The sequence below is a fragment of the Scyliorhinus torazame genome, chromosome 25 (assembly GCF_047496885.1).
Source record: "Scyliorhinus torazame isolate Kashiwa2021f chromosome 25, sScyTor2.1, whole genome shotgun sequence".
Classification (NCBI taxonomy): Eukaryota; Metazoa; Chordata; class Chondrichthyes; order Carcharhiniformes; family Scyliorhinidae; genus Scyliorhinus; species Scyliorhinus torazame.
The window spans coordinates 35,964,889-35,987,300 of record NC_092731.1 but is presented as its reverse complement, the minus strand read 5'-3'; the positions used below and the strand labels follow the sequence as shown (position 1 = coordinate 35,987,300).

General features: G+C 47.3%; 1 protein-coding gene and 1 pseudogene across 1 annotated transcript in view; one reads left to right on the top strand and one right to left on the bottom strand.

Annotated features, from left to right (window-relative positions):
- Positions 1–3,841: 3,841 nt before the first annotated feature.
- Positions 3,842–22,412, bottom strand: part of rnaset2l (ribonuclease T2, like) — a 63,042-nt gene continuing 44,471 nt past the window's right edge. Inside the window, exons 7-10 of the mRNA XM_072490306.1 lie at positions 20,811–20,924; positions 18,067–18,115; positions 13,119–13,187; positions 3,842–6,262 (exon numbers count right to left, since the gene is read on the bottom strand). Of these exons, the coding sequence (XP_072346407.1) occupies positions 6,095–6,262; positions 13,119–13,187; positions 18,067–18,115; positions 20,811–20,924 (400 nt within the window). The 3' untranslated portion in view covers positions 3,842–6,094. The remainder of the gene's footprint in view (positions 6,263–13,118; positions 13,188–18,066; positions 18,116–20,810; positions 20,925–22,412) is intronic.
- Positions 12,098–12,461, top strand: LOC140402543 (large ribosomal subunit protein uL22m pseudogene; annotated as a pseudogene).

Sequence of the window (22,412 nt, the reverse complement as noted above, 5' to 3'; positions counted from 1 at the left end):
TTCGATTTAGTATATTGTGAGAAAAATATGTGAGCCAGGGAGTAATATTCCAGTCGTTGCGTGAACAATTAATATTGTATTAATTTAAAAGAAAAAAAAACATACGCCAAGAAAAACTTAATGCACTACAACACTTAATTATACTGATGGCTATATGCATACACTACTACATGAAAGTAATTAAATATTGGTTCCCAACGGCCTACATTTCCTGAAATCTGAGGTGCCCCTTTATTCCCAAACAACATCCAGTACTTTTTTTAGAAGTGTTTTTATTCCAATTTTCAACATTTTACATTTTACAAAAAAAACACACCCAACATATAAACCCCCCCCCCCCCCCCACCCAATAAGAACTCTCCCCCACCCTTAGCAGTCGACGGTATCCAACCCTCCAAAATGCAGAATGAACAAACCCCAACTTAGGGCACGTTTCACCTTTTCCAGGGCTAAGAACTCCAATAGGTCCCCCAGCCACGCAGAGGCACAGGTTGAGAAACTAAGCTGTTGAGAAACGGTCCCCAACAGGACCCGCCTATGAGCGATCAGCGAGGCGAAGGCTAAAACATCTGCCCCGCACCCGTCTGCAACTCCGGCCGGTCCCACACCCCGAATATGGTACCCAGGTGATCAGGCTCCACATCTATGTACAAAACAGCCGAGATGGTGCTGAAAACTGACCTCCAGAACCCATACAACTTCGGGCAGGACCAGAACATATGCACATGATGAGCAGGACCTCTCCCACACCGCTTACAATGTCCTCTACCCCCTCAAACAGCCAGCTCATACTTGATTTTGTCAGGTGCGCCCTGTACACCACCATCAGCTATATCAATCCCAGCTTCGCACACAAGATCGATGCATTCACCCTCCGCAGCAACTCGCACCACAAACCCTCCTCCAAAACCCCCCCCAACTCCTCCTTCCACTTAGCCTTAATCCCCTCCATGGACACCTTATCGTCCAAAATCTTGCCATAAATCGCTGAGACGGCTCCCGTCTCCAACCCCCCCCCCCTGCTGACAGCACCTCCTCCAATAACGAACAGGCAGGCACTATCGGGAAGGTCGGAAAGATCTTCCTCGTTTGGGCAGCACGGTGGCGCAGTGGTTAGCACCAAAATAGATCTGCAGGATAAGTGAACTGGCCACGCTAAATTGTCCCTTAATTTGAAAAAACACAATTGGGTACTCTAAATTTAAAAAGAAAGGAAAGACCTTCCTCGCATGCACTGGAAACTCTCCTCCGCACCAGTCTAAGTTACTCATTCATCTTCTTCAAGCTCGCAAACCGCCCTCCCAGGAACAGACCCTTCACCTCCCTAATACAATATCCAGTATTACATAACTTTATGAGCTAAATCTAGCAAATAATTACCACGTAACGGTTATGTGGCCATGATTGGGAAAACCGTCTTCATTTTCAGCAAAGGCGAAATCTACTATTCATTTTCGAGGGACTATTTGCGGCTGTGATGATAGCTGTGTCCGTGTCTCTTTCCCCCGGTTATTGTGCTCTCGATATATCATTCTTTCCCTTTGATGTTATCCACCCTGTGGAGTCGGCTTTTAGCATGTACTTGTCAATTTCCTTACCTCCACTTTGAAGTTACCTCATCTATGCCCCATTGTTTTCATCCATTCACAAAGGTAAACACTTGCTTTTCTCACTGATATGCCACCTCGCATCTAAAAATCTCTTCAGACAGTTGCCCCTATCAACGTCCTGTTCTATTTTATCCCAATTTCATTTTCTGAATCTTAATTTTCCCCAATTCCTGCTACTTGCTTTGAAACTTAACATGGAATTCAATTGTATTATGCTCACTATTTCCCAGTGGATCTTTTACTGTGAGATTACTAATTAACAGCACCTCATTGCACAATACCAGATGTAAGATAACTTTATCTCCCATTGTTTCCACAATGTATTGTTCCAGCAAAGTGTCACAAAAATATTCGACAAGCTCCTTCACACCATTTGATTGATCTAGTTTACATTAAGGTTAAAGCCCCTGATAATTATTACATTGCCTTTGACACACAATCCAATAACTTCTTGTTTAATTCTCTGTCCAACCGCGTAACTACTATTAGGAGCATCTGTTAACTACTCCCTCCGCTCCCCCCCCCCCCCCCCCCCCACATTGCCAGCGGACAGTTGGGTATTCCTGATCTCCACCCATACTGATTTTACTTCAAGGTCTCTGAGGCCAGACCCTTCCTCACTAATGTTTTCATTTCACCTTTTGCCATCAGAGTTACACCATCTCTTTTGCCATCCTATCTGTCTTTGAAATATTGGGCGGGGTTTTCCACCCAACCCGCCGCATTTTTCTCAGGGTTTCCCATTGAATGCCCCCCTCGCCGCCGGGAAACCTGTGGTGGGGTTTGGCAGAACCAGAAGAATTTGCCAGTGTGAACAGCCTGAAAGTTGCGGCCATTGCGTACCCTGGACTATTCCTTTCCCAACCTTGACCATGATATAACCACGTCTCGGTAATAGCAATTATATCTAAATCATTTATCTTTTGGGCCATCTATCTTACTGTGAATGCTTTGCACATTCGGAAAAAGAGCCTTTAATTTAGGTTCTTCACCACTATTCCCTGTGTGGACTTCACTATTTCGGAATCTCCCTTCACCCGAACCCTCCCCGCACTGTTTGTTTAAAGTTTGTTTAACCTCAGCTCTAAGATTCACAGGGACTCTGGTCCCAGCCTGGCTTATGTGGAGCCCATTCGAACAGAACAGCTGTCTTTCCTGAGTAGAAGTCACAGTCTCCCCCAATGTATTTGTTTCAGGAAAGTTAATTTTGTGTTCTCTTTTAACAGTGTTCCAAACCCAATGCTGTGATGGTCACGAAGAGGAGAACGACAAGGTCAGGAATGTTGATGAATGAGAAATTTTAAAAGATTCATTCAAAGGATGTGGGCCTCATGGACTCGGCCAGAATTTATCGGCCAGCCTTAACTGGCCTTGCGAATGCTGCAGTCCATGTGGTGTAGGTACACCCACAGTGCTGTTAGGAAGGGAGTTCCAGGATGTTGACCCAGCGACAGTGAAGGAATGGCCAATATATTTCCAAGTCGGGATGGTGAGTGACTTGGAGGGGAACCTCCAGATAGTAATGTTCCAATGTATCTGCTGCCCTCGTCCTTTCTAGATGGTAGTGGTCGTGGGTTTGGAAGGTGCTATCTAAGGAGCCTTGGTGAGTTGCTGCAGTGCATCTTGTAGATGGTACCCACGGCTGCCACTGTGCGTCAGACATGGAGGGAGTGAATGTTTGTGGAAGTAGTGCCAATCAAGCGGGGCTGCTTTGCCCTGGATGATGTCAAGCCTCTTGAGTTGTTGGAGCTGCAGTCACCCAGGCAAGGGGAGAGAATTGAGATTGTGTTATTGATCATGGACAGTCTGGTCATGGAGGGCAACGTAACCAGGCCCAATCCCATCCTTACCCACTGTCCACATGCGTAGTATTTTCCAGCTAAAGCAAGGAGGAGCAGTAAGCATAAATGCTTTAAAAGACTCAGGTCAGTATATGTGGAATTGGGGACAAGTATTCCAAGCTGGCTGCAAAACCGTTGGGGTTATATCAGTTGGCCCGTGAAGGGGAAAACCGAGAGGAATTGCAGCATCCTGTGTCAGCTGGCAGACTGCAGAATCAAAGCCAAACCTTCCTGATTTATATGGTGGGCACTCCCCCCTACAATCAGTTTACCTACTATTGGCGAACTGACTAACTGCATGAAAGCAATTATTTATTTTTAAAGTTTCAACTTGTTTTTAAGAAGTCTCAATAGCCTGACTTAATATAGAAGTGAATAAATAAATTCCACTGACATACGCAGTTTATTGCATGAGCATACAGAAGACACAGAGCATTTACATTGAAGGAATTGCTGAATCAAATTTTTGAACAAAAAGTACATGAGAGTCAAAGAAGAAAACAGATTTGATCTTTTTAATGTGTATATATTGTATCAATATGGCAGGCTCTCCATGGTCAAGTGTTGGGTAAAGCTGTACATCTTAGATTTAATAGCATGCCTTCATAATAATACAACTTCCCATTTCTTTATTCTAAAAAGTCAGAATTAGAAAAATTCTAAGGTGTGTTTCACAGACAAAACGCAAGTGCTGAAAAGTCTTCATAGAATTTACAGTGCAGAAGGAGGCCATTCGGCCCATCGAGTCTGCACCGGCTCTTGGAAAGAGCACCCTACCCAAGGTCAACGCCTCCACCCTATCCCCATAACCCAGTAACCCCACCCACCACTAAGGGCAATTTTGGACACTAAGGGCAATTTATCATGGCCAATCCACCTCACCTGCACATCTTTGGACTGTGGGAGGAAACCGGAGCACCCGGAGGAAACCCACGCACACACGGGGAGGATGTGCAGACTCCACACAGACAGTGACCCAAGCCGGAATCGAACCTGGGATCCTGGAGCTGTGAAGCAATTGTGCTATCCACAATGCTACCGTGCTGCCCCCAGCCAAGTCTTGATGGTTAATCCAACACTTCAATCTGGTGACACATTGCTGGAAGCGTAGTTGCACAACACACCCTCAGGAGGAGTAAGACTCGAGTTCGAGCCCACAACTTCCAACTTCAGGTCAACTTCCAACTTCATGTGTTCCCAAAATCAGCCGAATGTGGGGAGAGGGTGCAAAGGAATGGAAATAAGGGACAAAACAAAAATGTGGACATGTGAGGCAAAAAAGTAGTTGAAGAATCGACAGGTCACATTTGCTTTGAGGTAAGTTTGTTCTTAGGTAATTAATAATAATAATAATTGCTTATTGTCACAAGTAGGCTTCAATGAAGTTATTGTGAAAAGCCCCTCGCCGCCACATTCTGGTGCCTGTTCAGGGAGGCTGGAACAGGAAATGAACTCTCGCTGCTGATCTTGTTTTGCATTACAAGCCAGCTGTCTTAGCCCACCGTGCTAAACCAGCCCCTGAAGCAGTAAGCATCTCAAATTAGGAGTGGGGCAGGTAATATATACACCACGGGTAACAAGGCTTCTGGAGGTGTCATTTCATTATCAAACATCAACCGTTCAGTTCTCGCCTTATTTTCCAATGGGCATACTTGGACAATGGGTACACTTGGAATATAATGTTTGATTCTGATCGTCACACTACCAGATGGATGTGGAGGCTTTGGAGAGGGTACAGAAGAGGTTTACCAGGGCGTTGCCTGGTATGGAGGATATTAGCTATGAGGAGCGGTTGGATAAACTTGGTTTGTTCACACTGGAACGACGGAGGTTGATGGACGACCTGATAGAAGTCTACAGAATTACGGGGGGCGTGGACAGGGTGGATAGTCAGAGGGTGGAAGAGACAATTACTAGGGGGCATAGGTTTAAGGTGCAGGGGGCAAAGTTTAGAGGAGATGTGCGAGGGAGGTGTTTTTACACAGAGGGTAGTGGGTGCCTGGAACTCGCTGCCGGAGGAGGTGGTGGAAGCAGGGACGATAGTGATGTTTAAGGGGCGTCTTGACAAATACATGAATAGGATGGAAAGAGGGATACAGACCCCAGAAGTGTAGAAGGTTTAGGTTAGACGGGCAGCATGGTCGGCACAGGCTTGGTGGGCTGCAGGGTCTGTTCCTGTGCTACTCTTCTTTGTTCTTTGGGTAGACAATGCATAAAGACAACAGGCAGAATATATATTTGCTGGAATATACGGCCAGCCGTTCAAAAGTTCTTCAACTTCGGCAGGACCGGATGACCCTGGCTGAGGGAGGAGCCGTGAAATTCTGCCCAGGAAACCAATGGCGATTGGATGCTTAACATAAATGAAACGTAATACAGTTAGGCTAAAAATACTGTAACCAGCAGGTTAACGTTTGCACACACTTGGAATAAATGAAAAATAGGTCATTTCAAATAGGCCACACACAATATTCTGACGCTGGAAACCGATGCTGCAGTATTTGGTTTCGCCCAGAAGAGAAGCAAACTCAAATTGTGGTTTAATTACAAACAAGAGTTCTGAAGATCGGAGTCTAATGCAGTTCACTCAAAAGCATAGTCCTCCTGAAAACAATAGAATGTTGGAAAGAGAAGAGCACCCTTTTAGGAACAAGGATTATGTGGATGCGTTGTGAAAGGATACAAGTATATTTCGGACTTCTTTGTACATGGTTTATTATAAGACTTGCTAACATTTTCCTCGTCGGTGTGACAGCCAGCAGACAGGTCCTTACTTAGGGGAATTTTGATTTGCATGAGAATCTGCTGTTTCTGAATAATCAAAGAAAAGAAACAGTATTAGAGGAAATGGTGAGATTGCTGATACTGTTGTATATCGTTATCATTTTACTTAGATTTATTAAATCTATGATCGCTGGCTATTGACCTCTCTACTAATGGAAAACGTGCCTTCCTATCCACCCTATCTATGCCTCTCATAATCTTATATACCTCTATCATGTCCCCTTTTCTGAGGAAAATAGCCCTAGCCTACTCAATCTTTCCTCATAGCTCAGATCCTCCTGCCCAGGCAGCATCGTGGTAAATCTCCTCTACACTCTCTTCAGTGCAATCACATCCTTCTTATAATGTGGTGACTAGAACTGCAGGCAGTACTCCAGTTGTGACCTTACCAGCGTTTTATACGGTTGCAGAATGACCTCCTTGCTCTTCTATTCTGTGCCTTGGCTAATAACGGCAGGTATCTCATATGCCTTCTTACAAGATGATCAGAGGATTGGATAGGGTGGACAGTGAGAGCCTTTTTCCTTGGACGGTGATGTCTAGCACGAGGGGACATAGCTTTAAATTGAGGGGAGATAGATATAGGACAGATGTCAGAGGTAGGTTCTTTACTCAGAGAGTAGTAAGGGCGTGGAATGCCCTGCCTGCAACAGTAGCGGACTCGCCAACACTAAGGGCATTCAAATGGTCATTGGATAGACATATGGACGATAAGGGAATAGTGTAGGTGGGCTTTAGAATGGTTTCACAGGTCGGCGCAACATCGAGGGCCGAAGGGCCTTTACTGCGCTGTAATGTTCTATGTTCTAACCACCTTATCTACCTGTCCTGCTAACTTGAGGAATCTGTGGATATGCATTCCAAGGTCTTTCTGATCTTCAGTACTTTCCGAGGTCCTACCATTCATAGTGTAATCTTTGACTTGTTCGCCTTCCCCAAGTGCATTACCTCACAATTTTCTGGGTTGAATTCCATTTGCCACTGCTCTTCCCATCTGACCAGTCCATTGATACCCTCCTGCAGTATACGGCTATCCTCCGCACTATTTACCACCCAACCAATTTTTGTGTTACCCACGAACCACGTGACCATCCCTCTAAATTTAAGTTCAGATCATTGATGTACACCACAAACAACAGGTTTCTCCCACTCAACTTGGAACACGTTTCTCCCTATCAACATGTGGTAAAATGGACAACGGCCTGAATTTTAGGCCCGATATATAATCGGACACTTTAAATTAATAATTACACATTTTAAGTCACAGCCGCAGTCAGTCCACAGACTGGCCTGATGGGAATTCGAATAGCCAAGTTTGAACACACTGAGCAGAGACAGACAGTCGGGCCAAGTCTGGGCCTGGCCTGTAAACAGGACATCAGGAGATAATCGGTCCCATTCAAATGGATCGATTGTTGTGGAGTGCTCAGATGAACTCTGGCACGGAGCTCCCGCCGTTACCATATATGGAGTAAGGTTACGTGCAGACATTATTGTCATGTGAGAGTACCTTTAAGAAATGGGTGTTTATCAAATAGCTGTAGGGGATGTACCTTTAAGAAAGGGGTGTTTATCAAATAGCTGCAGTGATGTCAGAGTGTGGGTGGAGCTGGGCTGTCTGTCTGCTTTTACTTTCATTTTTGAGCTGGCAGCTGCAGTATTTCGTTCTCAGAGTTGGAGCTGCATTCAGCCAAACAAGGTGTAATTTTGATCTCTCTCTGCATGAAAAGATTGTCTTCAGATTACTTGCTAATTTAAAAGTGATAACTGCCCTCAGTGGAGAATTTAAATCTGCTGTCTTTGTTAAAGAGGGTATTTATCTTATGGATGTTGCTAGGAAAGCTTACGGGTTACTTATAGAGTACTGTATTCTTTGGGGGAAGTATTTGAGTTGATAGTTGCCAAGATGTTTACTGTGTGTTTATAAAATGTTAACTGGATTCATAGAATAAACATTGTTTTATTTTAAAAGTACTTTAGATCTCTGTTGCATCACACCTGTAAAGTGGGCCCTTGTGCTCCCCATAACCAAAATCTATTAAAAGTTCTGGGTCAGGTGAGCTCCATGATACACTTTGGTGTTCTCTAAACCCTGGTCCGTAATAATATATCTGGAGATGGATCCCTGGGGGTGGGTTTCTGGTGTCCTGCAGGTATACAGTCGGCAACTCCATCAGATGTTGCGACCATGCCCGAGGCCTCATTGGCTGAGGGCCAGAGAACTTTCTGGAAAGGTGCGAAGAGGGGTATAAGAATCGACCACCAAGACCCTCCCCAGCGAAGACTCGGCACAGAGGCAACAGCGAGCATTCGACGGCAGACCAGAGGACAAAAGGAAGCAGCGTGCGAGGCCCACCTCCGCGGACGGAGGCCCTGAGACAACTGAGACTCAGAGAATTGGACCCGCAGCTCAGTGAGTTAATCGGCATGGGGTACTGTTAAGACTCTTAGATTATTGTAGTTGGGATAATTAAACGGCGGGGGGGTGGGGTAACTTTTAACTGTGATATTAAATTTGGTTGAATTGTAAACTTGTACTTGTCCTTTGTCCATCCCGCAAATAAGGGCACCTGGGTAAAACGTTTGAATAATAAACAGGTCGATGTGTCTGAAGTTTTACAAACAACAAACTGCTCTGCCCAGCCCCCTCATGATTTTGAACATCTCCATCAAATCTTCACTGAGCCTCCTTCCCTCCAAGGTGATCAGACCCAGTCTCTCCAATCTATCTTCATTAATAAAGTTTCTCATTACTGGAACCGTTCTTTTAACCTCTTCTGCACTCCAATGCTTTATAGAGTGGAGCACAGAAAGGTACACAATATTCCAGCAGAGGTCTAACAAGTGTCTTGTATAAGTTCAGCATAGCCTTCTAGCTCTTGTACTCTATGCCGTGATTAATAAAACCAAGGATCCTGTGTGCTTTATTAACTGATCTGTTCTTACACCTTAAATGATCTCTGCACATAGACACCCAGGTCCCTCGGCTCCCGCACCCTGCTGCATACATGTGTGGTTCATTTGGTATCAGTCTCGCCTCTGAATCACAACCTTCTGTGTTCAAGTCCCACTCCCAAGACTTGAACACAAAGATAGCCGACGTTCCAGTGCAGTACTAAGGGAGCACCGCACAGCCTTTTGATCAGGCCTTAAACCGAAGTTCCATCTGCCTGCATGTGACGTTACTCTGAAGAAGAGCGGCGGAGTTACCCCCAGTACCCTTGCAAATATTTGGCTTTCAATCAACATCGCAAGCAGAGACTATCTGCTCATTATCACATTGCTGTCTGTGGGTATTTGCTGAGCGCATATCGGCCACCGCACATCCAATACCGTGGTCACATTTCAAAATGTGCTTCATTGACTGTAAAGTGCTTTGAAACATCCGGTGGTTGCTATATAAATGCAAGTTTCTCCCCCTCCCCCCAGCGTTTTCTATTATCATTTCAGAATTGCAGCAATTGTTCTTTTCACTTTAATATCTCAGCAGTGTAAAATAGACGGATGTTTCTTTCCTTTGAAGAGTGCCACGATCAAAGATGGGAAAAGCCTAACACAATATTTCTGTATGGTAATACAGTTCTTTGGTGACTCTGCAGGGGCGCCTATCCCAATACATGATTCCCAGATGGAAAATTCCTGATCTCAGACGTTCCTTTGGGCAAAGTGCACAGTGAAGGTTGGATGATTCCCCAGGAGGAAAGAGGAATATTAAAAATAGGACCCAGTGGAAGAATTGCTGTACGCACCTATTTCACCGTGTCAGCTTGGTACAGATAAATTTCTGTGACCTAAAATGGCGTTCAAGTACAGAGACTGTTGTGACCTTGGCCTGTTTGGCGTTGGCCTGTTTAGCGTTTGTACAATATATAGGATCTGTTTGAGAAGATTTAAGTGTGCTTATGGGCTGATGAAGTTGTGGCTGGGTAATATTTTAGTTGGAAGTCCTGGGGAGGGTTGTCCGTTCCGCCAGACCTGTTTTCTGGCGCAACGCGTCCCCGCCGGCAGCGGGATCCTCCGTCCCAGCAGGCGGCCAATGAGGTTTCCCATTGTGGCCAACCCCACGCCGTTGGGAAATCCGCGGGTGCGAGTGCGCCGCCGGCAAAGCGGAGGATTTTTGCTGACGGAGAATCCTGCCCCGGTTTTTCTGCCGTTGGGGGAGCAAATTAAAATTACTTAGAGCTTTTCCTACCAGAAAATCACAGTGTGCAAATATGTCACCCTCTCTGAGGAAGCTAACAATCTGACTGCTAAATGGATCCACGTACAAAAAATACACAATTAATTTCCTCAATTGTAGGCTGATCCACAGGATGCAGCCTTACAGATCTCTGCCTCCTAACTACTACCCAGGGTCCCAGCTGACTCTCTTCATCCCAGCCCTTAATCAAACAATGGCAATCACCTGTGTGTCTTTAACAACATAATCAGCCATTAACATTGACCTTTCTTGAAGCAACGTGCATTGAGGCTTAACCGAGGTGTGATTATTGCTTATTGAAAACCTTTTCGAATGGGCAGCACGGTGGTGCAGTGGTTAGCACTGCTGCCTCACGGCACAGAGGACCTGGGTTCGATTCCGGTCACTGTCCTTGTGGAGTTTGCACATTCTCCCCGTGTCTGGTAGTGAATGGTAGAACCCTCAAGAGTATTATACAGTGAATGGTAGAACCCTCAAGAGTATTATACAGTGAATGGTAGAACCCTCAAGAGTATTGAAAGTCAAAGAGATCTAGGAGTACAGGTCCACAGATCACTGAAAGGGGCTACACAGGTGGAGAAGGTAGTCAAGAAGGCATACGGCATGCTTGCCTTCATTGGCCGGGGCATTGAGTATAAGAATTGGCAAGTCATGTTGCAGCTGTATAGAACCTTAGTTAGGCCACACTTGGAGTATAGTGTTCAATTCTGGTCGCCACACTACCAGAAGGATGTGGAGGCTTTAGAGAGGGTGCAGAAGAGATTTACCAGAATGTTGCCTGGTATGGAGGGCATAAGCTATGAGGAGCGATTGAATAAACTCGGTTTGTTCTCACTGGAACGAAGGAGGTTGAGGGGCGACCTGATAGAGGTATACAAAATTATGAGGGGCATAGACAGAGTGGATAGTCAGAGGCTTTTCCCCAGGGTAGAGGGGTCAATTACTAGGGGGCATAGGTTTAAGGTGAGAGGGGCAAAGTTTAGAGTAGATGTACGAGGCAAGTTTTTTACGCAGAGGGTAGTGGGTGCCTGGAACTCACTACCGGAGGAGGTAGTGGAGGCAGGGACGATAGGGACATTTAAGGGGCATCTTGACAAATATATGAATAGGATGGGAATAGAAGGATACGGACCCAGGAAGTGTAGAAGATTGTAGTTTAGTCGGGCAGTATGGTCGGCACGGGCTTGGAGGGCCGAAGGGCCTGTTCCTGTGCTGTACATTTCTTTGTTCTTTGTTCTTTGTCTTTGTTCTTTGTTCTTTTGTCTGCGTGGGTCTCATCCCCAAACCCAAAAAGATGTGCAGTGTAGGTGAATTGGCCATGCTGAATTGCCCCTCAATTGGAAAATAAGAATTGGGTACTCTAAATTAAAATAAAAAGGAAACCTCTTGTAATACCCCGCTATGTTGACTTGTAATAATGTGAATGTGGCAGCTTCCTTACGGTCAGGGGCTGTGAGGAATCTGCTGACACACATTGATTCCGGATTGCTTGCATTGCGCAGCAGTGCTCCCAGTGCCACATAAACACCAGCCTCGCTCTACCTGCGAAGAACTGGGAGAGGAAGAAGCGAGTTCTTCATCCTCCTCAGCTTCCACCCGAGCCTCGCAGACCAGTGGAGGTTTCCCACTGCAGGGCACAAATCAAATACGGCAAGGACAAAATGTGGTTCCTGGCAAAAATGACCAGGGATGACCTTTGACCAAGCAGTCGCCCAGCTGCAGTTCAGTGACAAAAAGGGAGCAAAGTTTACGCTGGATGTTCTTTTGGAAACTCAGGAAATGGCAGCAAGAAACCGCAATCTGGAGTACAGATCGGACCTGTATCTAGCCGAGTCATTCTCGAGTAAGAGTAGGAATCTTACCATGGCAGAAGGATGTTTGGCATCATGGACAGAGTCTTATTGTCACTACTTCGTCAAGCTGGTGGAAGGAAGGCCTCCAGTGGAGAAGAAGGTCACCGGCTTTGACCAGGCCAAGGAGTGCGTGCAACAATTGCGTAACAGAACCATTGCTCACTCCCTGTGATGGTGCCACAGTGGCACCGTTACCTGTGTGCATTGGCGCAACACACCAGAATAGCAATGCCTGGAACAGGCCTGTCAGATGATGATTGTAAATAAAAACCTACCATTCAAAAATGAAATAATGTGCGTCTCCCGTGGCCGGGTGGTCCAGGTCACTGAACTGATAAACCAGAAACCTGGAGCAATGCTCTGAGGTCCCTGACTCGAATCCCACCATGGTAGATAGCTTTAACAGGAAAAAATAATCGGAGCAGCAGAGCGAGGGCAAAGAAGGGGCAGAAAACTACAGGGCTGTTGATTCTTGTGCAAAAGGTATTCGAGACGATGACGGAAGTGCAGTGAAACCATCGAAAGAAGGAACATCACATTAATACACCCTAAAATTACATCCCACTGGGTGTCAGCAAGTTAAGAAATACCTGTCCTGTCACAAGCATGCTGTTCTATGACACCATCAAACGGCTAAAGAGGCACTTTATGTAAAATGTGAAGAGCAAATTACATATATTTAACCGCTGCAGTTACAATAAAAATGTCCGTTGCAAATCCATAATGTAAAACTGTTGAATCTTTAGTGTTTTGGGATAAAACCGTATGTTCCTTACTCTTACGATCAATAATTAATGTGATCAAACTGGCCAGTTAATAAACATCTTACCTTGTGAATGTAACATTGGAGGTTTACATGAGTGCCCAGATAACCCAGTGCTGACTGGATGTGTTCATACTGTGAATTGAGAAAAAGACAGATTCAGGTTGATTCGAAGAGTGTGAAGGAACTACACCGAGCTCTGAGCGAGAGAAAGAAAAAGATTGAAAAAAATAGACGATGAAGATTGTGGGGGAAAAATTGAGGACCAGAATGAGATAAGGCAGGGGTTCCCTAACGACTCCTTCAGGGGTTCCGCGGTAGGTCCGGTGCTGAGGTTGGGGGGGGGGGTGATGGGGAGGCAAGAGGAGGGTGAGAGCATGGGTGTGGGAATGTGAGTGGATGAAGGAGTGTTAGTGAGGGTGGGTGAGGGAGTGTACGTGAGGGATGGAGTGTGTGTGAGGGTGGGTGAGTGAGGGAGTATGGGTGAGTGAGGGTGTGTGAGGGAGTGTTAGTGGGCGAGGGAGTGTTAATGTGTGGGTGAGGGAGTGTGAGTGAGGGGGTGTGGGTGAGGGAGTGTGAGGGCGGGTGAGGGAGTGTTAGTGAGGGTGGGTGAGTGAGGGAGTGTGAGTGAGGGAGTGTGGGTGAGGGAGTGTGAGGGCGGGTGAGGGACTGTTAGTGAGGGTGGGTGAGTGAGGGAGTGAGTGAGGGTGGGTGAGTGAGGGAGTATGGGTGAGTGAGGGTGGGCGAGGGAGTGTTAGTGGACGAGGGAGTGTTTGTGGGTGAGGGAGTGTTAATGTGTGGGTGAGGGAGTGTGGGTGAGGGAGTGTGAGTGAGGGAGTGTGAGTGAGGGAGTGTGGGTGAGGGAGTGTGAGGGCGGGTGAGGGAGTGTTAATGGGTGAGGGGGTGTTAGTGAGGGTGGGTGAGGGAGTGTTAGTGAGGGTGGGTGAGGGAGTGTTAGTGAGGGTGGGTGAGGGAGTGTTAGTGAGGGTGGGTGAGGGAGTGTTAGTGAGGGTGGGTGAGGGAGTGTTAGTGAGGGTGGGTGAGGGAGTGTTAGTGAGGGTGGGTGAGGGAGTGTTAGTGAGGGTGGGTGAGGGAGTGTGGGTGGGTGAGTGTGGGTGGGTGACTGAGTGTTAATGAGGGTGTGTGGGAGTTTTAGTGAGGGTGACAGTGAGTGTCTCCCATTAAAATTGACAAAAGGAAGGTGAGGCTTGGAAGTATCTGCTGAATAACAGAAATTTTTAATCCAATAAATGTTTACACAATACGTAGAAACATCTTTCGTGTTTGTTTTTGTATGTTTGTACCTATTGTGCAATAATAATCCTTTTTTGTGGTTTAATTTTTCCATATAAGAATGTTTCTCAGGGGTTCTTTCCTGTTGGGTGGTCAAAAGGGCTCCACAGCTGCAAAAGTTTGGGAAACCCCGTGGGCAACACAGTAGCACAAGTGGGTAGCACTGTGGCTTCACAGCGCCAGGGTCCCAGGTTCGATTCCCCGCTGTCTGTGCGGAGTCTGCACCTTCTCCCCGTGTCTGCGTGGGTTTCCTCCGGGTGCTCCGGTTTCCTCCCACAGTCCAAAGACGTGCAGGTTAAGTGGATTGGCCATGATAAATTACCCTTAGTGACCAAAAAGGTTAGGAGGGGTTATTGGGCTACGGGGATAGGGTGGATGTGAGGGCTTAAGTGGGTCGGTGCAGACTCGATGGGCCGAATGGCCTCCTCCTGCACTGTATGTTCTAAAGGATGAGATTCCAAAATTTAAGAATTCACTATTTGAGACACATGGGATAGTAATTGTCACAACTGACTTCTGACAAACAGATGATAATTTATTTTGTTTCCAACAAAGAGGTTGTTGAACATTTTTGATAAAAGGATAAAACATATTTTCAAAAATTACAAGGTGGGTAAATGTACATTAATCCACATTTTTTTTATTAATAAACATTAACAAGTGTCTTACTATATTATAACTTCATATTATCAATATGCATTATTCACTGAACAGTTTGGAACTTGCACATGATGTCTTTGTCAATTTGCAATGTTGTATTGTTCTTGACTCTTTTTATCCCATCCATGTTAAATAGCCCTTTTTGACCTATTTGTGATCATGCTTTTCTGAGAAGCTGTTGCTGTGGTTTTAGATATTGGCCATAGTTCGGTTTAATGAGGATGTAACAAGCAGCTGAAATGAGAGTCAAGAGTCAACGTGTGGAGCTGATTTTAACCCAAGCTACCTGGCAGATATCAGGTTGGCCAGGTTACTTATCTGCCTCAGAGCTGACAGTTCATAACGTAAGCTACTCTCTGAACATCAAGGTCACCCACTCAAAGCTGACAAGGTCCTTTTTTTGCATATACAAGTTGTGTTCCAATAGCACTATTGGAATGTGATGGTCATTTTAATTTGCTGCCCTGACTGGGAAAGCACTGTGAATTTCTCGATTAGCCGACATAGTGGGGAAGAGGATCAGGATTCGAAAAGGAAAACCTGGGTAACATTTAGGCATGGACTGATAAGTGGCAAGTAACATTTGCGCCACACAAGTGCCAGGCAATAACCATCTTCGACAAGGGAGAGCCTAACCATCTCCCCTTGACATTCAATCGCATTATCATCACTGAATCTCCCACTGTCGACATTCTGGAGGTTACCATTCGTCAGAAATTGAACTGGAATAGCCTTGTCATATAAATACTGTGACTACAAGAGTAGATCAGAGGCTGGGAATTCTGTGGTGAGTAATTCACATCCTGACATCCTAAAGCTTGTCTACCATGCCAGGGACCTGGGTTCAATTCCGGCCTCGGTTGACTGTGTGGAGCTTGCACTTATGTCTGCTTGGGTTTCCTCCGGGTGCTCCGGTTTCCTCCCACAGTCCAAAGATGTGCAAATTTGGTCAGGTTATGGGGATAGGGTGGAGGGATGGACCCTTTTTCAGAGGGTCCGTGCAGGCCCAATAGGCTGAGTGGCCTCATTCTGCACTGTAGGAATTGGGTGCTTATAAGTCAGGAGTGTAATGGAAAGTCCATTTTCATGGGTGAGCTCCAACAACACTGCAGAAGCCGTCGCAATCCAGGACAAAGGAGCCCGCTTGATTGGCGCCCCATCCACTGCCTTCAACATTCACTCCCTCCAGCACACAGTGGCAGCCATGTGTACCATCTATAAGATGCACTGCAGCAACATAACAAAGCTCTTCGACAGCACTTACCAAACCAGCGATCTCTACCAGCTGGAAGGATATGGTGGTTGCACCTGCAAGTTCCCCTCCAAGCCACACACCATCCTGACTTGGAAAGATATCGGCCGTACCTCCACTGTAGCTGGTGTCAAAATCCTGGAACTCCCTCCCTAACAGCTCTGTACCTACACCTCATGGATGCAGCGGCTCAAGAAAGTGGCTCACCACCACCTTCTCAAGGGCAATTAGGGATGGACAATAAATTTTGGCCTATGTCTACATCCCATGAACGAATAAATATGAAGAAAAACAACATCTTTTGGGACTTTTAAAATAATTCCCTATCTGTCCAGGGGGAATAGGCATGTTCCATTGGTCTGTGCTGCCACAGACTTTCACCTCCACTCACCCCTGGGGAAACAGCTCCAACAGTCGATCTCAACTTGCTGGATCTTCGTGGGTGGTCATTGGGCTGAGTACGTTTCTGCAGCTCTTAACTTCCCACGCAGTGAGGAACATATACGCGGCTTCATTTCTGAAAACAATGGGTAAATTTCTAAAGAGTGAAACTCGCCCATTTTATCCAGTTTGACTTGGGATAGATTATTTCGGATATCAACGACTTCAGACCTTTTGAGCATATGGTTTCTCGTCCAGCCTACGAAGTTAATGCCAACAGCTCCAGGGACGGGAGATGAGAGCTGTGTTGATCGACTGGAGAAACTGGGTGTGCTCTCCTTCGAGCAGAGAAGACATGAGAGAGGATTCGACAGAGGTGCTCAAAAGCAAGACACAGAGTAAGTGAAGAGAAAATGTGCTTCCAGTGTCAGAAATGTTGACAACCAGCGGGCACAGATTTAAGATGAATGATGAAAGAAGCAGAAGTAAAAGAGGAATTGGATAAGTGCTCAAAAGAGAAAGGTTGCAGCGATATGTGGAAAGAATGGGGGCGGGGAGGAATGTCCTGACCGAATTGATCTTCAAAAGAACTGGCGCAGACTCAGTGGGCTGAATCGACCCCTCTTGTGCTCTGCTATTCTGTGATTCTAGCCCAGAGTACATCGCAAATTCATAATTGTCATTATGGGGATAATTTGTGAGCTGCCACTCTCAAGGGGGAGCAATGCTGTCAATTCAGCACAGGTCACAACATTGGAGCTGTAATGTTGTAGCCCTGTTTCTATTACAGCCTTCACCACTGACGGCACCCTGCTGGATGCATAGCGTTGTAAAATTTGCACCAAATGCTATATATAGCATGAATGCTACTTTGATCCTTTAATCGCTATAACTCCACAATGAGATCTATAACGTAGGTCTATCTGCTAAACAGTGCATGCCAGTTTCAGTCTTTTGTATTGACGTCTGTGGTCAATGCACAAATAAAGCAAATGTTCTTGGTTAGAGGTAGTGGAATGTGCAGCAAAGGTGAGTTGATGTGAGAAACGTGGATTCCATTGGAAGGAGTGTTGGTAACCCAAGTGTGTATTTAAGATAAATTACCATAAATACAGGGGATACGTATTTTAAAAATACGCAGTGAGCTCTGATGATCTGGGATGCAGGGCCTGAGAGGCAGTGGAAGCACATTGACTGTTACATTTGAGAAATAGATTGGATATATACTTGAAAAGGGAGAAAGCGGCAAGACTTTGGGGAAAGAACAAGGAGGTGGGATTGGTTGGCTAGCACTTTGAAAGACCCAGCACAGAGTTAAAGCACAGAATGCTCCCCCCCCCCCCCCCCCCCCGCCGTGCTGCTTTCCATACAGTGCAAATATAAATATTCAAATCCCTGAATGCTTTTGGGATAGATATTAGATCTTACCGTGTAACTGTAATCACATGAAGGTTTGATCCCAGCAGCAGCTAAGGACCTGAAAAAAAGAGAAAATATTAAGTTGATGCAATTGTAAATTAAAATGGGACTGACAAATTGGCTTGTAAAATCTTGTCACTGTGGGTGACAAATGGGACATTTCAGAACAGCATTTATCTCATAACTGGATACTCGTTTAGTTTCAAAGTGGTCAGCCTAATCAAAATATCACCTCAGGTCAATAAAGTGGTATTTATCCTTTAAAGTTCTGGTGCATACCCCGAGCAGGGGTGAACTATTGTGTCAGGCAATGTATCCCATTGCGCACCTGCTCACATAGCATGGGATAAGGATAACAGGAATTATTAATTGCCTTGAGACCCTTCCAACTAGGCATGACATCTTTAATGAGAGCTTTCCCCATAGTGCAGTCTTAACAGCTACGGAATTGGTGGACCTGAACCCCACACTGCAACATTGGTCCATTTCCTCATTTAAAGGGAGATTATTTGTTAGTTGCATGAAGTAGCTGCATGTTGATCCAGCAGTGGGCAATAAATTCACTACTTTGTGATTCAGAAGTGAAAATGGTAACAACTGAGCCAACTTGACACACACAGATAAACATAGTGAGCGATTATCAGCAAGAGTAACTTTCTGCCTCTCACCGTGCCTTTCTCTGTTGCTCTTTTCCATCCACATTTCTCCCTCTAACCAGCTCCATACCTCCTCCTATACCCATGTCCACGGTAGTGAAAGACTATGAAATTATTATCTTTTACATTCTCGCTTTCATTTTACCCTAACAATTCTCTCATCAACATTGTAATTGAGTAGTGTTTTGAAAAGTGCAATGTGCACTTGAAGCTACAGTCGTACCAGGAGAGGGAGTCTGCTACAGTGTGCAGAATTAGTTTTAATGAAGGAAGCCATTTTGCTTGTGCAATTTTAATTCTGATGTCTAGTTGTTTCCGGTACCAAGAACTTGAGGAGGGGAAGGATTTTGCCAACTGTGGGCAGCACGGTGGCCAACCGGTTAGCACTGCTGCCTCACAGTGCCAAGGACCTGGGTTCAATTCCGGCCTCGGGTGACTGCGTGGAGTTTGCACATTATCCCCGTGTCTGCGTGGGTTTCCTCCGGTGCTCCGGTTTCCTCCCACAGTCCAAAGATGTGCAGGTTAGGTGGATTGGCCATGGGCGCGATTCTCCGAGCCCCGCGCTGGGCCGGAGAATCGCCGAACCACGCTACGCCACCCCGGCGCGCGATTCTCCGAGGTGCGGAGAATCGGCACCATTTGCGCCAGCGCACTTGGCGCGGCGCCGGTCGCGGGACGCTGTACGAGGCCGGGCCGCCGATTCTCTGGCCCGGATGGGCCGAGCGGCCGCGCGGAAACGGCAGAGTCCCGCAGGCGCCGTTCACCCCTGGTCACTGCTGGCGGGAACTCTGCGTGAAGGGTCGGAGGGCGGCCTGTGGGGCGGGTAAAAGCGCTCCTTCACCGGGGGGGTTGCCCCCCGATGGGGTCTGGCCCGCGATCGGGGCTCACCGATCGGCGGGCCGGCCTCTCCCCCTCCCCCGGGCCTACTTTGTTCCGCTTCCGGCCCCAGAACCCCTGCGCCATGTTGCGTCGGAGCGTTGAAGAAGTCCTCGCGCATGCATGGGTTGGCGCGGCCCAACTGCGCATGCGCGGGTTGGTGCGGCGCCCATTTTGCGCTGTAGGAAGGCTGGAGCGGTGGTGTGAACCGCTGTGCTGGCCCTGTGGGGGCCGGAATCGGTAGTCCCCGCGCCCATTTTGCGCTGTCGTGAAATGCGACGGCGTTCACGACGGCGCGAACACTTAGTCTCCATTTTGGAGAATCGCGCCCCATATCTTTTTATTAAAACAGTAAAAAATATATACAAGGCAAAACGGTACAAACACTCATTTTGTTTTAGAGAAACAGGGTACCCTCTCCTCAGTACCAATATAGGGGAGGGGGGGTGGATACTGATTATTAAAACAGTTCACAACATGCTTCTACAAAAAACAAATGGTACAAGCACTAAACTGGAGAGACCAGATACCCTCGCCGCTGTACCAACAGAAGGGAGAGGAAAGGGGCTGGTGGGGAGAGGGGAAAGGAGGGTGATAGGGAGGGAGGGAGTCGGAGTGTTGGTGGAGGGGAGGGGGGCCCAGTCGGACACTGCCGGAACTATCTACAGAGGCAGAAAAACAAAATAACCTTTATTTATGATGTGACAGATTCCGGGAGTCCCCCAGAGGGGGTGAGGGGCGACACAGTGTCAGGCTCGAGTGGGACCCGCACCCCGCTACAGAGCGTCTCGTGCACCCTGCTCTACCGACACTGGGCGGCTGACAGCCTTTGGACAGTCGCCCTCCGGGCCCGAATCCTCCACCACATTGAGTGCGGCGGGCGATTCGGGCCCACCAACCAACCCAGGGGCTGCCTTGATCCCACCAAATTTCCCTTTAGTGTCCAAAGATGTGCAGGTTAGGTGGATTGGCCAGGCTACAATTACCCCTTTGTGTCCAAAGATGTGCAAGTAAGGGCGGGGGAGTGGGTCTAGGTAGAGTGCTCTTTTGGAGGCTCGGTGCAGGCTCGATGGGCCGACTAGCCTTATTCTGCACAGTAGAGATTCTATGACTATTTCAATGGTATAGTTGTAAATAGACAAGTATTTTGGATGAGTCTAATTAGAGTTTTAAAACTTGCAGTTCTGGGCTTTCTCTTGATGCACTAACTGCGCAACTCACTTATCGATGGAGAATTTTGTCCGTAGCTCAAGTGCACGGCTGAAGTACTTGTCTGGGCAAGACATGCTGTCAGCACATGTTCCACAGGTGCCATGTTTGTACCATTCACTTTTCCTGAAACACAGGGAAAGCCATTAAATCATAATGCATATTTGTGACACCAGCTTGAAAAGAAACAAAAGTTATCTCTGCATCAGATTCAACCCGAAAAAACAGACATATCCAGTACATTTTGTTCTCTGTATAGTCACAGATGAAGAAGTGGCAATTTAAATGCTTCCATTCCTGCTTTGAATTTAATCAGATTCAGTGGAATATTCCGGGAGCAATTCGCGAGGCTGCATCATGTAGTGTTGCTTGGAAGAGTAAAGATTTCTAGTTGCACAGGAGTACCAGTGACTCTGACTCCACCACCTCTGCTGGCAGTGCGTTCCACACACCCACCACTCTCTGTGTAAAGAACCTACTTCTGACATCTCCCCTATACCTTCCTCCAATCGCCTTAAAATTATGTCCCCTTGTGACAGCCATTTCCACCCTGGGAAAATGTCTCTGGCTATCCACTCTATCCATGCCTCTCATCACCTTGTACACCTCTATCAAGTCACCTCTCTACCTTCTTTGCTCCAGTGAAAAAAGCCCTAGCTCCCTCAACCTTTCTTCATAAGACATGCACTCCAGTCCAGGCAGCATCCTGGTAAATCTCCTATGTACCCTCTCCAAAACATCCACGTCCTTCCTATAATGAGGCGACCAGAACTGGACACCAGGGGCGAAATTCCCCGGAAACGGCGCGATGTCCGCCGACTGGCGCCCAAAATGGTGCAAATCAGACGGGCATCGCGCCGCCCCAAAGGTGCGGAATGCTCCGCATCTTTGGGGGCCAAGCCCCAACATTGAGGGGCTAGGTCGGCGCCGGACGAATTTCCGCCCCGCCAGCTGGCGGAAAAGGCCTTTGGTGCCCCGCCAGCGCATGCGCGGGAGCGTCAGCGGCCGCTGACGGCATTCCCACACATGCGCAGTGGAGGGAGTCTCTTCTGCCTCCGCCATGGTGGAGACTGTGGTGGAGGCGGAAGGGAAAGAGTGCCCCCACGGCACAGGCCCGCCCGCAGATCGGTGGGCCCCGATCGTGGGCCAGGCCACCGTGGGGGCACCCCCCGGGGCCAGATCCCCCCCCAGGACCCCGGAGCCCGCCCACGCCGCCTTGTCCCGCCGGTAAGGTAGGTGGTTTAATTTACGCCGGCGGGACAGGCATTTTAGCGGCGGGACTTCGGCCCATCCGGGCCGAAGAATCGAGCGGGGGGGCCCGCCAACCGGCGCGATTCCCGCCCCCGCCGAATATCCGGTGCCGGAGACTTCGGCAACCAACGGGTGCGGGATTCACGCCAGCCCCCGGCGATTCTCCGACCCGGCGGGGGGTCGGCGAATTTCGCCCAATATTCCAAGTGTGGTCTAACCAGGGTTTTGTAAAGCTGCAGCAAAACCTCACAGCTCTTAAACTCAATACCCCTGTTAATGAAAGCCAGCACACCATATGCCTTCTTAACAACCCTATCAACCTGGGTGGCAACTTTGAGGGATCTATGTACGTGGACCCCAAGA